We start from the raw sequence: 16350 nt of genomic DNA, 5'->3' as shown, positions 1-16350 counted from the left end.
ATCTAAAGCAAAAGTTGATAAGATTAGTAGCTTGTTTTATTATGTCAAAAGGCAGCGTAAATGAGGAAGAATTACAGAAACCTGACAAAAGTTTATTCGATTATTAACTAAATGCACAACTTAAGGCGTTTCTGATACAAAAAAGCCCTTAACTCGTAGAGTATCTGGTAATATTTTCAATAAATATAGTTAAAGTATGTATATATAAATTCCAATTAGCTACGAGAGAACCGTGGTGGCTCAGGAGATAGAGATTTCACTTTCCAAGTTCGAATCCCAGAGGTGGGTGGTTGATACGAATTCTGCTCCTGGTTCACCCCTACGCATAGATGTGAACCGTAGTTCACATAGTTTGTCCCTATGCTTGATCCAAAAGTTCCTTCGTCTTCTGGGTAGAGTTCAAAATTACAAGGCTACGGAGTTGAACATTGCTAGTCGTAAACTCAGAATTAGGTTGGCTGTTCAATGTCGGTTATAAATAAAATAAAATAAGCTATGAGAGCCAAATTAAGGACACGGGGCTGCAATAATTACATTGAAAAGTGTTTTTTGCTTTTATGAATCATTTTTCATTGAAGTGATAAAAGAAATTAGTTAACTTTCTCGTAATTTCCTGCGTTATCAAAACTTTACAATTGTTATTTATTTTTCATATGTAATACTACATAGATTCTATTCGAAGCAATTTTAAGATTTTTATTTCATATACATTAATAATTATAATATTTGTTTCAAATCAATTTAATTGACATTTGTATATTTAACTTATTTAGTCCTAAAAATTCAAATTTATGTATGATTTCATAACTCCATTTTAATGAAAAATGAACAAAGGACAACATGAGAAATGAAATTAAGAAAAGAAAAATCAAGCAAAACGCGATGCACTATTTAAATACTCATAATTTGCCTGCTTGCTTTTTGATCGCATGTCTATTTTAAAGTTTTCTTAACTTAGTACAAATGCCTAAATTTTTGTTGGTTGATCGACAAATTTATACGTCATATTTCCAACTTCATCATTAATTTTACTCTAAGTGTTTGACTACAATTATTAGTTGATAAATTTACATAATTAAGCATAAATATGCTTTGTTGGGATAAACGCCTTTCACGAGCTTCGGGTTTCTTATTCTTAAAACATGTGTTCTATCACATATAATCTAAAACCATAGTTTATCATCATGCAGCAAAACTGAGTCAAGTTTGAGTTCTTAATTTTGAATTTTCATACATTTGAGCTGTAATTCCTTCGTCTCATATGCGCGAAAACTTCTGTATTTTTAAGTAATTATTTCTAATTAATTATTTTTATAATTTTATTACTTAACTCAAAAACTATTAAAAAATATTTAATTTAAAGTTTTTTTTATAAAACTAGTTACGTGCTTTTCGTATTGACATTTAAACTTTTTAAGAAGTTCAATTAACAAATCAGCAATAATTATTAACGATTTAAATTTTTTTATATAAAAAATTAGATGGCCCGTAATAAACAGATCAAAAATCGGTAGTTATTTATTGAGTTTTCTAGACTAGAGGCTTTTAATTTCTCTTAGCTGTAAATTAAAAAAACCGAATATTATTTTTCATCAGAAAGTATAAGGTCAAATAAACATATCGAAAATAAATAGTTACTCTTGGGATTTTTTAGTTAAAGGGTTCGTAAACTCTATTTTTAGCCGAGTCCCAAAATAAAGAACTAAATTAAATTATTTATTAAAGATTATAAAGTTCATAATTAAGCGTATGGAAAATGAGTAGTTATATCTTCTTATTGGATTTTTTAAAACAGGGAATCTTAAGATTGTTTTAGACTTAAAATCAAAAATCAAATCTCATCCTTTTAAAATTAAAATCTCAAGAAAAACCACTCCAAAACAAGTAAAACATTGTCAGTTATATAATTTTTTTTTTTGACCAAGGGCTTTTAGCCTTTTACAGTCATGACGAAAAAAGAAAACCAAATTTTATTTTTTTGATTAAAAATTATGAAGTGAAAAATAAAAATGTCGAAACTAAGTAGTTATATTCGTTTATTAGGTTTTCGAAACCAAAAATTCCGAACCTCTTTCTTTTTAAATCTGTGATCTAATATCAGGAACTGAATTCAAGACTACCACAGTGATTTACCTGTTTAAAGATCTAAAACTGTTTGTAAACATTTTTAAATATTTAAAATTTAAGCAAATTTTAAATCAATAAATTTCATCAATTAGTGAATAAATAAAAAGTTTGTTATTATTCATGCCGTTGCTCTTCTAAACATTTCACTTTAAAATTCAAAGAGTTTTTTTTAGAAATTAATGTAACATTTCTGTATTAAAGAATCAATTTTACAATTTTCTATTTAAATCATTTCAAATTTTTTCATTTATGATATTTACCGTTTGTATATGTTGTTTAGTACTTCAGATTATTAATTTGTTTATGTTAATTTCGGTTTTCAAATCTTGACACACTACGAATAGACATTTAAAATAAAATTTATTTTCCTGTACTTTTTCTTGTGTGAATGTATAACTTAAAATTTATTTTATGAGTTTATAGAAAATGATGCAAATTTGAGTTTTCATAATTTTTCTGAATATTAAAATTTTATAATCATAATTTTATTTACATAAAATTATAATCGGTTCTTATTAAATTTCCAATTCGTTTCAAACAACAGCTTTGATTATCTATAGATTAAAAAAAATATGTATTTTGGATAATAAATTAAATAAATTTATGACACAATTGTAAGGCAAGAGTAAAACAATTTAATAAATAAAAGATATGAAAAATATACAAGCTATATACACACTAATATATACATTGTAAAATAAGATCGATTTACTGTAACTGAAGATGAGGGAAAATATTAATAATGAATTAACAGAGTTCGTGATTAATTTCATTAAAAGTCATGAATTAAGCTCTAAAAAAATTAAAATATGTGTCAAAATAATCAAGGAATGGTGCCTTATTTCATGATGTTGTAGAGATCAATGTATGGCACCATATTTAATGCTGTTTTCCAGATCAAGATAAGACTTCTCATTTGCATGTAGTGTTATTGTCTAGAATGAAATATGCAGCATATTTAACGCTGCCTAGATCAATTTATGGCGCCATATTTAGTGTGGATGTCAAAATCAATAAGTGATCAGGATAAAGTTTCATAATTAAGACGCAGTTTTGAACAAACTAGGCGCCATATTTATCCTGAAATTCCTGCCGAAGGTATGACGTCATATTTAAGGCAGTTGTCTGACCAAGATATGGATCAAGATAAGGTTTCAATCTAACCCTGTTGTCCAGACCAAGAAGGGTACCATATTTAATGCTGTTGTTCAGATTAAGGTATGGATCAGGATAAGGTTTCATATTTTTCACTGTTGTTTTGAAAGACCAAGACAAGCACCACTTCTAATGCTGTCCATATCACAATATATGGTTGCATATTTAATGTTGTCGTTCAGATCTAGATGGACATATATAATGTTGTTTTCTAGATCAAGATAGATATCCCATTTAATAACTGTTATTCTGATCAAGAAAGCGTGCCATATTTGCTGCTGTTTTCTAGGTCCTGTTTAATTTTGATGTATTTCGTATTCGAAAAGTCGTCAGTCACAGGTACATATGCCCAAGGTTGTCTCTCTGCTGATGCAAATAAGAGGAAGGCGATTCCACCGACAACGTAGAGTCCAGATGATATGTAAAAGACAATGCCCCATTGATGAATACTTGAGTGCTAGATAGAAGGGAAAAAAAGCATTAATTCACTGTGAAGTATTTATATCATAATCAAATACAAGTCATAATATTAATTAATTGAATTTTTTTCAAAACTCGACAATGACAAGCAACCGTTCTTAATTCAAAAATTCTAAAGCAGGACCTACATGTAACTTATTAACTCCCCCACTTCGCGTTTAACTTGCAGCCCTTGAGCAGTTATTTTACCCTTTTTTAGTTACGGTTAGGGAGGAGGACGAATCACATATTGTAAAATAATTAAAAGATGACTTAAATGCAGCAAGAGGACGAAACTTACAAATTCCAGTCAATTTTTCTTATTTTTAAAATTTGAATATTTCTAGCGATTTGATTCGGTAAAACCCTTTCACTAAAAGTCAGGTTAAAAATAGATTATTGAAACTAAATAAATTATTTATGCAATTGCACGCAAAAAAAAAAACCGAAGCACCCTAAATAATTTTTAGTTTAGTGATCGGATTTTCACGTACTATGACTCAATCTTAATAGTTTGGAAGGAGGTGACCTAAAATATACTAATTAATTAACGCAGAAAAATTATTTTGGTTACGAAATCAGACACAAAATTGCGTTTTCTTTGAACCATACATGTTTTAGACATACATATTTTTCAACGGATCATGATATCTGACTTCCAAAATATAGGAAGCAGAGATTGAAACGTCAAAAATTGATTGTTGAATGAAACTTGGAGATGTTTCTAATAATCACCACCTTCTAATTATTTTGTTTTCTCAGGCAATCAATTTTGAAGTTTTTATTCTCCATTTCTACAGTTTATATCGTTTCTTGTCCTACTTTATCAATTTGCGATCACTAACGTACAGTGAGAAAAGAAAGACCACCCTAAATAACTTTTTAACTAATGACCAGATTTTCCCTCAATCTTAATGGTTCGATAGGGTAACCTGAAATATGATAATTAGTTAGTGCAGATGATATTTTAAATTACGAAATCAGACACAAAAACGTACTTTCTCTGAATAAACATACTATTTATTCAACGGATATGGATTTCTGACCCCCAAAATATAGGGGGCAGCTGCAATCTGGGAAATAGTCCCGATAGTTTGATCAGGAGAGTGGTCTAGTCGAAAATTTGAGTCCTCTATTGCTAATTTTACTTTTTGCATAATTCACTGGTCTAGAGAACTTTTTAAGCGAATTGAAACTTTGTTACACACAATTATAAAATTCGTTTATCTATTGACAACTCCATGCAAATTATAACGTTTAGTAAACATTTATTATTTTTTATTAATTTGTTTAATAATAGTCGGTAAAATTTCAAATTGTAAGGTATACAAATTTTTACACCATTTTAATGAATGCAGTTTTAAACAGCAATATACAAAATTTGAATGAAATCAATCAAATAGTTCCTGAGTCTTAGAATTTTGAAGAAATCGTCTCATGATGCAATTTCTCATGAACTATTCGACCAATTTTTCTCAATCAAAAAGCTCTTTCAAAAATCCGAATTCGTCGAATGCCATGTTTATTCAGAGAAAGTCCGTTTCCTGTGCCTGGTTTCGTAACTTAAAATATCATCGGCATTTATTAACATATTTGAGGTCACCCCCTTTTGTTACTAAGATTGAATCCTAGAACGTGAAGATCCGATCATTAGATAGTTTTAAAGAATATAGTTTTAACTAGCAAAATACAAAATTTGTGCAAAATCGGTCGAATAGTTCCTGAGAAAAAGAACTTCGAAAAAGTCGTATTCCCATGATTCGATTTCTCGTGAACTCTTTAGCCAATTTTGCTCAAATTTTGCGTTTTGTCTTTTAAAATTATGTTTCTTAAAATGATGTAAAAATTCGTATGCCTTACAAAATGTTTCAATGTTTCAATTCAAAATGTTTTCAACTACTAGTAAAGACACTAATAAAAAGTAATTAATATTTGCTAAAATTTATAATTTGCTTGGAGTTGTCTTTGGATAAACGAATTTTATAATTGTGTGCAGCATTTTTTAAATTCTCTTAAAATGATCTCGAAATCAGTGAATTATGCAAAAATAATCTTTTGATCAATAGATCAAAAGTTATTCTGGGTGGTCCGTTTTTAATTTTGCGCACTGTACAGAAGTTTTGACATCATTTTTAAACAGGATTTTAAAAATATATATTAAGGGTAATCACCAAGCGCACCAAGTATAGACAAAATATCAAAATTACCGTCTTTTATGAGACGCTGCCTTATCTGTATATGGTATTTAAGATATACTTACTGCTTCCTCCAAAAGGAGGCCTGCGACCATAGGAGAAAATATACCGGCTGTGCAACCAATACCATTCACAATACCAAAAAGAGTTGCTGCAATTAAAATGATTTTATTTAAAAAAAATACAAAACCATGTTATTATATGAAAATGTTTTGATTTATAACTGAATTACATAGCTGCTTTTTTTTAAAAGCCCCCAGCATTTTTACTATTATATGTTTTGTTTAATGCAGAAATTTTATTTTTAAAATAATTAAGCATGAGTTTTTTCAAACTCTAACCATTATTTATGGTACAAAATTAATATTTTTGAACGAATAAAATTATCATTTTCAACGTATATATATAGGGTAAACTAACCATTGAAGGAACACTTAAGCTTCTCTTGCCTTTTAAAAAATCATATTAATTTCAAAATTCGTAATTTCAGTTAAATGACAGTGTCAATATATTTGTTACTAATTGCAAACTATGCAAAAAAATTGTAGAGAACTTACATAATATTGTTTTAAAGTTTTGGAGGTTCAAATAACAAGTAGTAAGAAGACCCAGTGAAGGAACAGCTCTTACCAGTGAAGGAACACAAAATAGCCCAGTAAAGGAACACTTAATTTTGGTTATTTTTTAATGCTCTTTATGAATTTTTAAGCCATACAAATATATAAAAACAAGACTGTTTGTGAAATTATTACATACAAGTACTTGTAAAATGCTAACTTTTTTCTGTAATCATGAACTAGAAATTAAAGTGATGTTAAATACAAAATAAATAAAAAAAATCATTCTTTCTTATAATTTGACAGTCAAATCTAAATCATTGTGTCATCCGATGCTGTTTATTATCATTATTATTTTATCAACTTTTTGTTTACTCTTTTTCCTCTTATTTCTTGAAGCTTTTTTTCTTTTTTAAGTATTTTTTCTTTCTTTTTCTTTTCCATGTTCTCTTGTTTTAAATTTTTTTTAGATCTTTCAGCCTCTTGAAATTTTTGCCATTTCTCTGAAGTGAGTGCAAAAGGTAATTTATTTGTTTTTCTTCCTATTTGACCTTTCTTTTTATCATCAATATTTGGCCAATGTAAATGGTTCTTCCAAACTTCTTCTGATTTTTCAGCAACATTTCTAGAATGCCTTTCTCGAAAATAGACGGGGGAATGGTGTCTTGAAGTTTGAGGCAAATCCATCTCTTGTTGACTTATATCTAGAGGATCTTTAGAAGTACTGATTTTACTTATTGAATCATTTCTTTTTTCTACTAAGAGAGGATCAGCATGAGGAGTCATTTCAAATTCGATATCTAAGATGCATTCATTATCAATACTAGCTTCAGTTCCTAAGTTTGACTTAACCAAGTGGTCTTCTTTTAATACGTACTTCTTCCATATTGAAAAAAGTACAGGCTCTTGGATATTTTCGATATTAGACTCTTCAGTCAATTCTGCGTTAAAAATTTGCAACATATCTTGTGGGAATTTCCTCTCAAGCTTCTGAAGAAATTGAGTATCGTTTCGGTTTTACTCTGTTTTTTGTTGAGGAGCTTGCTTCTAAATTCTAACATTGTAAAGTAGTTTTTATAAATTATATAATCACGTTGCTATCCTATAATGATAGCTTATTAGGATTTCTTGGTGCAAAAGCCAGCGAGAAAATGTTCTATTCAAATTTTTATGATTATATTTAATTAGCTTCCGATTTGTAAACATAGTTTATAAGGTTGCCTAACATTTGATGTAACTACACACCCCATTAATAAATATAAATTATAATTTTTTCATAAATTAAGCTATTAAATTGACATTTTGAACTGAAATTATTTCAGGAATTATTCATACAATTTTTAACAAAATTTCGGTTGTCCTCTATATAGCAGAATTACTTATCCTAGAGTCATGTAAAATCATATTTCACACATTACTGTTCATTCACTGGAAATATTCCCAGTGAAGGAACATGCCTGTTTTCTTCACTGGTTAGAAGTTGTTTTTTGTCTTTTAAACAGAATTTTGATGTATAGTATGACTAAAAGTGCAAGAAAATTAAAAAATTTCTTTTATTTTCATTAACTGGGAAATGAACCCAGTAAAGAAACACTTGTTCCTTCACTGATTTTTCATCGTTTGGTGATCCAGTGAATAAACACCCCCTTATCTCAGTACTTGATTATGCTATGGTGCTTTAAAAAAAATAAAACGTAACTTCATTAACTATATTTTGAATTCTCTTTTTCACAGTGAGAAAAATAAAACTACTACATGCAATTAATTCCACTTCAAACACATAAATACAAACATTCACCTTATAATTTTTTCTACGAAACAAGGTGTTGCAGAGATAATAACAGATTCAAATTTTTTTCCAGAGAAGTCTATTTGACCAGGTAATCCAAAATATTGCTAGATGACTTCCTATTGTTTGGCAGTAAGCTATTGTTACCAATCAATCTAAAAAAAACCCTTCAAATTCTTATTTTTAATCAATATATATGAAATGCTCCTTCACTGGGTAGTGTTCCTTCACTGGTTTGTTTACCCTATCTGTATATCCTGAAAAATTCATTCATTATTAAATAATTTCAGAATAACAAAAAAGTCTGTAAAATTAATGCGTTAATAGTCAAGATTAAAAAATTAATGCAATTATCAGTCGGATTAATGCAATTATCTACTAATAGGCTAATAATATATTCATCAAGCTCTAAAAATTAATGTATTAGTAAGTTAAAAATACAATTATCAAGAAAGTTAAATTTATGCAGTAATTAGTTAATAATGTAATAATCAAGATGGAAAAATTAATGTGATTATCTATCTTGTTAAATAAATGTATCAGTCAATTAAACATGAAATTACTAACTTGCAAAATTAGGGTACTAATAAGCTATAAATGTAATTTGCAAAATTAGGGTATTAATAAGTTATAAATGTAATTATCAAAGTGGTAAATGAATGCAAGGTAAAGACTTAGCTATTCCACGCCAAATAATTTTGATTACCAGAGTGGTGAGGAGCCATGTCAGCTGTAATAGACATATAACCACCACCAGCAAACCCTTGAAAGCCCATAGCAGCAGTCAAGAGGAGTATGACCATTCCTTTGTTACACCCCATTAAAGGTATCAAAGCCATACACATTGCTGGACCCATCATTCCTGGAAACAAATTATAAACCGTGTTACTATCACATAAATATCTAATTTCATAGCCGTCGCTGAACAGCCAACTCAATTTTGAGCTTATGACTACCAATGATCAATTCCGTAGCCTTCTAATTTTGAACCTGATTCAGAAGACAAGGGAGCTCCTGGATCAAGTGTTGTGAGAAATTTGCCTTCGTGGAGGACATTTTAAAGGAATTAACCCGCTTTGCGTTACACGGAGAGGAAATTCACAAGAACCTCCAACGGTAAACCTGATGGCAAGGGGACTCTAACCCATGACTCGTCTTTCTCTGAGCAAATTTTACGTCAGCACTGTGGTCGATGCGAGCTGGGTGTGGAATTCGTATCAACCTCCCCTTGCTAGGATTCGAATCCTGGACACCTCATTAGAGGGCTCATTGGGAATGTATTTATGGAGCCACAGTGGATAAATAAATATCTAATTTATAACAATCGTTGAAGAACCGACCTAATTTTTTGGGTTTACGACTACTAGTGTTCAACTCAGTAGCATTGTAATTTTGGACCCAATCCAGAAGAAAAGGGAACTCTTGGATCAAGTATTGGGAGAAATTTGCCTTCGTAGAGGACTTTTTGATGGCATGATTTGCGTTACATGCAGAGGAAAGCCACGAAAACTTTCCACGGCTCAAAATAATACTTATTTATGCTTTCTGTACCAACCAGGTTTCGAACCTGGGAAACCACGACTCTATAGGTACACAAAAGATATGCCAAAGGGGACCCGGTGTTCTCAAGGGGTTACCTTCCCAAGTACTGACAGCGCCCGATGATGCAATATAATTCTTTTTTGTAGTTTTTATTTCTTACTGTTAATAATATTTTTGTATATAATCTTCTAATAATAGATCATAACTGTCATCAATTAGTTACCAGCATTTTTCACTCATTAAACTGCCAAAGGAGTTACATATAATAGATACAGCTTCAGATATACAATAGATTCAAACAACAAATTTAAAAAAAAAAAAATGTGCCCTGTTGACAAAAAATTGTTCCTTGTTAACAAATTCAATTACAATGCTTAAGAAATAAATAATTAAGATTAACATAATAACTTTCTTTTAGTTCGTTTGCAATGCAAAAACATTGATAAAAAGTATCTAATATACTTAATTTTCTTACCAATGAGGTATAATATTAAACAAATGATATTTTAAAATCCAGGTATACTCTTACGCATTTGCAATTTAACAAAATATGCTTATTACTCGAATGAATTAATTTAATGAGGAACAAACCAAAAAAGTTACTCATAAGAATACTATAAAAATCCCGCTTCAGAAAAAAAAACAATTATGAAAATAAGCTTAGAGATAAAAAAAATAAAAATTGTTATAATAGAATAAGGAACCACATTAGCAATAGAATAAGTAAAGAATGAGCAATTAAGCAACAATATAAACATTTAATATGGACTGTGGAAATATCATGCTTTGGTAAAAGAAAAATCTCATTTAAAGACATTATCTGAGCACTTTTGGACAAATGTAAGCATTTTCCGAAAATTTGACGCACATATTTTAATATGAAACAAGTTTTAAGAAATTCGCTCCTTTCGAAAAATTTAAAAAACTTCACGAAGTGTCCGCTTCATCTATATAGCTTCTATCTATACATCTATATATCTATAGAAGCTATATATCATCTATATAGCTTCTTTCATGTGGACATATCATGTTCGGGTAAAAGCAAATCGCATTTAAAGACATTCTATGAGCACTTTTGGACAAATGCAAGCATTTTCCGAAAATTTGTCCCCCATATTTTAACATAAAACCGGTTTTAAGAGATTCGCCTTTTTTAAAAAATTTGAAAAAATTCACGAAGTGTCCGCTCTATTGCTTCTTTAACATGGACTGTAGAAGTTTCATGTTTTGGTAAAAAAATTCACATTTAAAGACATTCGTTGATTATTTTTGGAAAACATTTGCACAGTTTCAGAAAATTTGACGCACTTATTTTAACATGAAACCAGTTTTAAGAGATTCGCTCTTATTATAAGATATATTTTAGATATATTTTATTAATTTAATTAGCTTTTTAAATAACAACGTTCTCCAAAAATTTAGACACAATATGTTTCTCGATGTCCGTTATTAAAAAAAATGGTAGATATGAATGGTAGATCTAGAAGATACGCTCCAAACCAACCTACATATCTGTCAGAAACCATTTTGTACATTTTATTCTTTTGGTCGGAAGAAGGGGAAGCACTGTTGTGCATAAGTTCGTGGTAGATCATTTTGTGGTATCACGAACAAGAATCTCCGCTACTCACGAAGACGTTTGCACGATGAAAGCCTTCATGCAAGACAAGTTGCACTCCTGATTATGTAGAAAAAAAGAGTTTCCTAGAGAGGCAAAAATGGTCTTCTGAAATCATAACAGACGAATCCAGTTTCATACTAGAGAATGATTTGTGGCGTCTGCAGATCTTTAGAGAACAAGGCAATAGATACAGCCAATTCATTACTGACGAAAAACTTAGTTGCAGAGGTTCAGGAATCACGGTTTGAGTCGGGATCTCTTTCTAAGATCCCACTGACCTGCATGCGTTTGAGAAATTCTAACTAGTGGGAGATACGAATGATCCATTATTCACTACTATCAAAACTCTGGTAGAATTTTATTCTCGACCTAATAAAGCTGTGTTTACTGTGGACTCTTTTGAGAATCATAGTTAGGAGGGAATAAAAATCTCAGTTAAATATCCTGAACATAATCCGGTAGAAATATTTAGGACAACCTTAGCAGACAAGTTGTTGTTTCCAATTCCAGATGGGATAGCGGAGCTATACCAGATCCATGAGGCCGTGAGTCTTCAAAAAATGGAGGAAAAGGAGAGGTCTCTCAAGAACCTCTTCCATGGTGAAATAAAGGCAATCAAGTAGATGGTGAGGACTAGCCTAGCTGGAGTTTCACTTTTTACAAGATGGAAAAAGTTTAATTTGTCCACTGAAAGTGAGGCTCTTAGTATGCCCACTGACAAATCTACAGGTAGCTGTTTGGTCGGCGCGTGTACCCTGAAGGTCAAGGGCTCCTCCAGGACGCTTGCGGGGATACCAATTGTGATCCGGTGGAACAAGACAAGCTTTATTGACTTTAGATTTGTGGATAGAAAATAATTCAGGGTAAGTGAGTACCGTGTTTGGAGAGGCTGGGAGGGAAGTACCTTCTTTTGCCAACTAATCAGCACGTTCGTTGCCAAAACGACCCATGTGATATTTTGACAAGTTGATGTTTTGAGTCCTTTCCTAAGGTTGTTACACGAGTTGGAACTAGGGTTACTAAGTGTTTACTTTCTTCTCTCTATTTCTGTAGCTGCTAACTTAATGAGCAGCATGGAAGGTCGATGGCACCGACTCATTTCAGCTAAGGGCGGACACATTCTTTACTATTGCCCATTTTTGTAATGCTTCTATGGCAATTTTTTTTACATAAAACTGCGGTATACTTTATTCTCTGGGAAATGATTTTTCTGCTAAGTGTGCTTCTTTGTTGTAAATAATGTTTATGTTTAAATTTATATAAAATTATGTATCGCGCTTTCTAAAAAAGCTAATTAGTACCTCTTTTCTTAAATTACTTGTTTCGATATTCATGATCATTTTTAAATTAGACACGGAAATCAGGTTGTGCCTTCACTTTAACAGGATTTGGTGCGAATAAACAAAAATTCATAAAACCTTCTTATTTTAAGGTTATTTAGTAAAAACTTACCAAATAGTTGAAAACTCTTTCTCACTTTTGTTGCTGAATAATGTTTCTTCGTTCTTAAATAATCGGAAGCATATCCAGTAATGAATAATGTAATGCAGGCACACACATATATTAAAGAATTTACAAGCCCATTCTGCAAAATATAATTTGTTTGAGAAATATCAAATAGACTGATAAATAAAAGTTTGATTTAGTTTGTTTGTTTTAGTTACTTTTTGAATAGGTATATGCAGGACTACTTCCAAATAAGTAGGTAACTTTGTTAACAACGTTGTGAAGCCCCAAGATGAGGTGAATATACAAAACGTTAAAGTCCAAACTGGTAAGCTGCTCATAATGTCTTGCCAAGGAATAGGTAACTGAAACATAAAACAAATTTAAAATCCAACAAATGCAGATCAAATCAGCCTTATTATATATTTTTACACCTATTCAGAAAAGTACCTTTTGATCAATGTTCATCTGAATATTACCTCTTCCAATGTACTCTAGTTCTCTTTTTGATATCCGTGGATGATCTGACGGTGTGCTATAAGCTAAGCAGGTCCAAAATATGAACCAAACACAACCAAGTATACCTGTAGAGAAAAGTTTATAGATAAGAATAATAAAATTATACAATATACATATTTTATTTTATTTCATAACCATCGTTGAACAGCCGGCCCAAATTTTGGGTTTACAAGTACTAATGTTCAATTCCATATCCTTGTAATTTTGAACCCAATCCAGAAGACAAGGGAACTTCTGGATCAAATATTGGGTGAAATTTGCTTTCGTGAAGGACTTTTCGATAGAACTAACCCGCATTTGCGTTACATGGAGAGGAAGAGCACGAGAACCTCCCACGGTAAGCCTGACGGCAAGGGGACTCTAACCCATGATTCGTCTACCACTGATGATATTTCACGTCAGCACTGTGATCGGTGCAAGCCGGATGCGGGATTCGTATCGACCAGCCATCGCCGGGATCGAACCCCTTTTCACCTCATTGGAAAGCGAACGCTCTATCCCCTGAACAATGTACATATTTCATTTTATTGTATTTTATAACCGTCGTTGAACAGTCGACCCAATTTCATGGGTTTACGACTACTTACGTTCAACTCCGTAGCCTTGTAATTTTGAACCAATCCAGAAGACAAGGAAACTCCTGGATCAGTACCCCCAGAGGTATTGATTTGTCGTGGGAACATGGAGCAATGTACATATTGTAGATATACAATATACATAGATATATACAAATTATACCGAGATAACAATAATAAAATTAAGCATTTACAACTAAGGAGCTTAGTGCATACCAAGTATGCCTATGTAAATAAAGTTCAAAGTTAGCGATAAAATCAATAGTTTACATCTAAGGAATTTCGAAGAACATTTTACGACACTTTTTAAAATTATTTAAATAAATAAACTAACAAAGAAGCATCTGACTTAGAATGTGTAGAAATATCAAAATGATCTTATAAAACCTTTTTCACATCGGTAACTGCTTTTTTTAAAAATATTTCATGGTTAAGTTTGTGTTCCGCTTTAGCAATGACACCGAACCTGAGAAACTGAGTGTTTTTAAACAGTCACGCTGCATTTTCAGTTACTATATCCGTAAATTATTAATAAATAAAATTTCTCAACTAATATTTTAATTGGTGGAGTAGTTTCTGAGTTGCGTTTGTGTTAACGAAAAATTCTGCATTTAGTGAGGAAATTTCAATGAAGCCTGCAGCTCACGAAATGTCCTCACATAAGAAGCCTCACGTTGATATGCTTCATTCTTTATCTACGAACGATTTTTGACCAATTTGAACTGAAGGGAGGGGTTAAGAACTTTCGAAGATAGGGAAATTTTCAAGAACAGCCTGATACTTTTTTTATTACGACTTCCCTGAAATAATTTTCCTGAAGTTTGCAAAACATCAAAGTTATTATCGTAACATAGTTTTATTTATTCATTGAAACTTATTATTTTGCATAGATTTATCTTCGGATAAATGAATTCCAAAATTGTGCGCAAGGATATTTCAATTAGCTTAAAAAATTCTCGAGAAATACACAAAAAGTAAAATTAATAGTAAGGGGCCCAAACTCTCGACTGCTCTCCTAAACCATACTATCTGAACCATATCTCTAAGATTTCGATTACTGATATTTTTGGAGTCAGAAATCATAATCCGTCGATAATACGCTGTGTTTATTCAGAGAAAGTATGCCTTTGTGTCTGATTTCGTAACTTAAAATATTGTCTGTAATAAGTAATCCACCTACTTGAGGTCATCCTCATGAACCATTAAGATTAAATCCTAGTACGTGAAAATCCGATCATTATATCAAAAGTTATTCAGGGTGTTCTGGTTTTTATCGCACTTTGCATCATGTGTGTAGTACTTCGAGCAATTTCTGAGTTAAAGCACAAAAGTAAGTCTCGCATAAAGCTCATACAGCTTTAGTACAAACAAAAATTAATAAATGGTAGCCTTTTTTTCATTTTTTTCATTTTTGTGTTGTATCTGTATTAGTTTTGATAATTCGATCGACTCGGGTTTAACCAGTACCCTGATTTAACGAGCGAATATTTCATGTCCTAAGTTCTAGTTAATAACGTGCTCGGCTGTATTATTGAATATTTAACAGATCTGAAATATCTAAATTAACCATATAAATTAGTTTAATCTGATACATTTAAGTTAGTTTTATAAATGTAGCCTAAGTTTGCCATAAGTTCAAAAAACAAGGAATAAACTACCGATTTTTTCAGCTCATTGCATTATAGTGAAAAATTATGTAAAACAAGCAATCGCAGGTCGGGCTATATTTTATAATTTTATAATAGGCGTTGTTTTAGACTAGCACTGTTCAACTCCGTAGCCTTGTAATTTTGAACCCAATCCAGAATACAAGGGAACTCCTGGATCAAGCATTGGAATAAACTATACTTCAAGGAGGAATTTCTGATGGAACTAACCAGCGTTTGCGTAGCATGACGAGGAAAAGCACGAAAACTTCCACGGTTAGAGCGACGGCAGAGGAATTCTAACACTCATGATCCGTCTATCATTGAGGATATTTTACGTAAGAACTATGATCGGTGTGGGTCGGGAGCAGAACTGGGATTCGAACACGGGACACCTAATTGGCAGGCAAACGTTCTATCCGGTGAGCTACCCCGGCTCCAGGAAACACCTACAGGAAAATAAATGGCTTCTGCACGGGTTACTATAAACGAGAAATTCAACCTTTTAGTAGTCCGAACTCATTGACATATTTCGTATTTCCCCCACTGCGCAGTTTATGTTCGTTGTATCAAACTACTAAATTTATTCATGCAAGGGTTTTCTTCTAGGAGGTGTTGCCCCAGGTCTGGCTATAATTAAGTTCTTGAAAAAAGTTAGCACTTATATAGGAACTTAAAGCTTTTCGTTTTATCCTGCATCTAGAAGCCACAATGATGTT

At 31.4% G+C, this 16350-nt stretch overlaps 1 protein-coding gene across 2 annotated transcripts in view; it reads right to left on the bottom strand.

Moving 5' to 3' along the window:
* Positions 1–2742: 2742 nt before the first annotated feature.
* The window catches only part of LOC107442592 (sialin), a 38340-nt gene continuing 24732 nt past the window's right edge, over positions 2743–16350 (bottom strand). For both annotated transcript variants that reach the window (XM_016056192.3, XM_016056191.4), the window contains exons 5-10: positions 13342–13475; positions 13110–13256; positions 12898–13030; positions 8989–9144; positions 6002–6087; positions 2743–3739 (exon numbers count right to left, since the gene is read on the bottom strand). In XM_016056192.3, the coding sequence (XP_015911678.1) occupies positions 3536–3739; positions 6002–6087; positions 8989–9144; positions 12898–13030; positions 13110–13256; positions 13342–13475 (860 nt within the window). In that variant the 3' untranslated portion in view covers positions 2743–3535. The remainder of the gene's footprint in view (positions 3740–6001; positions 6088–8988; positions 9145–12897; positions 13031–13109; positions 13257–13341; positions 13476–16350) is intronic.

Source organism: Parasteatoda tepidariorum, chromosome 4 (assembly GCF_982258835.1).
Source record: "Parasteatoda tepidariorum strain Cologne lab strain chromosome 4, Ptep-v5.0, whole genome shotgun sequence".
NCBI lineage: Eukaryota > Metazoa > Arthropoda > Arachnida > Araneae > Theridiidae > Parasteatoda > Parasteatoda tepidariorum.
Note: the sequence above shows the minus strand (reverse complement) of the source record. Positions and strands in the feature narration are given on the sequence as shown.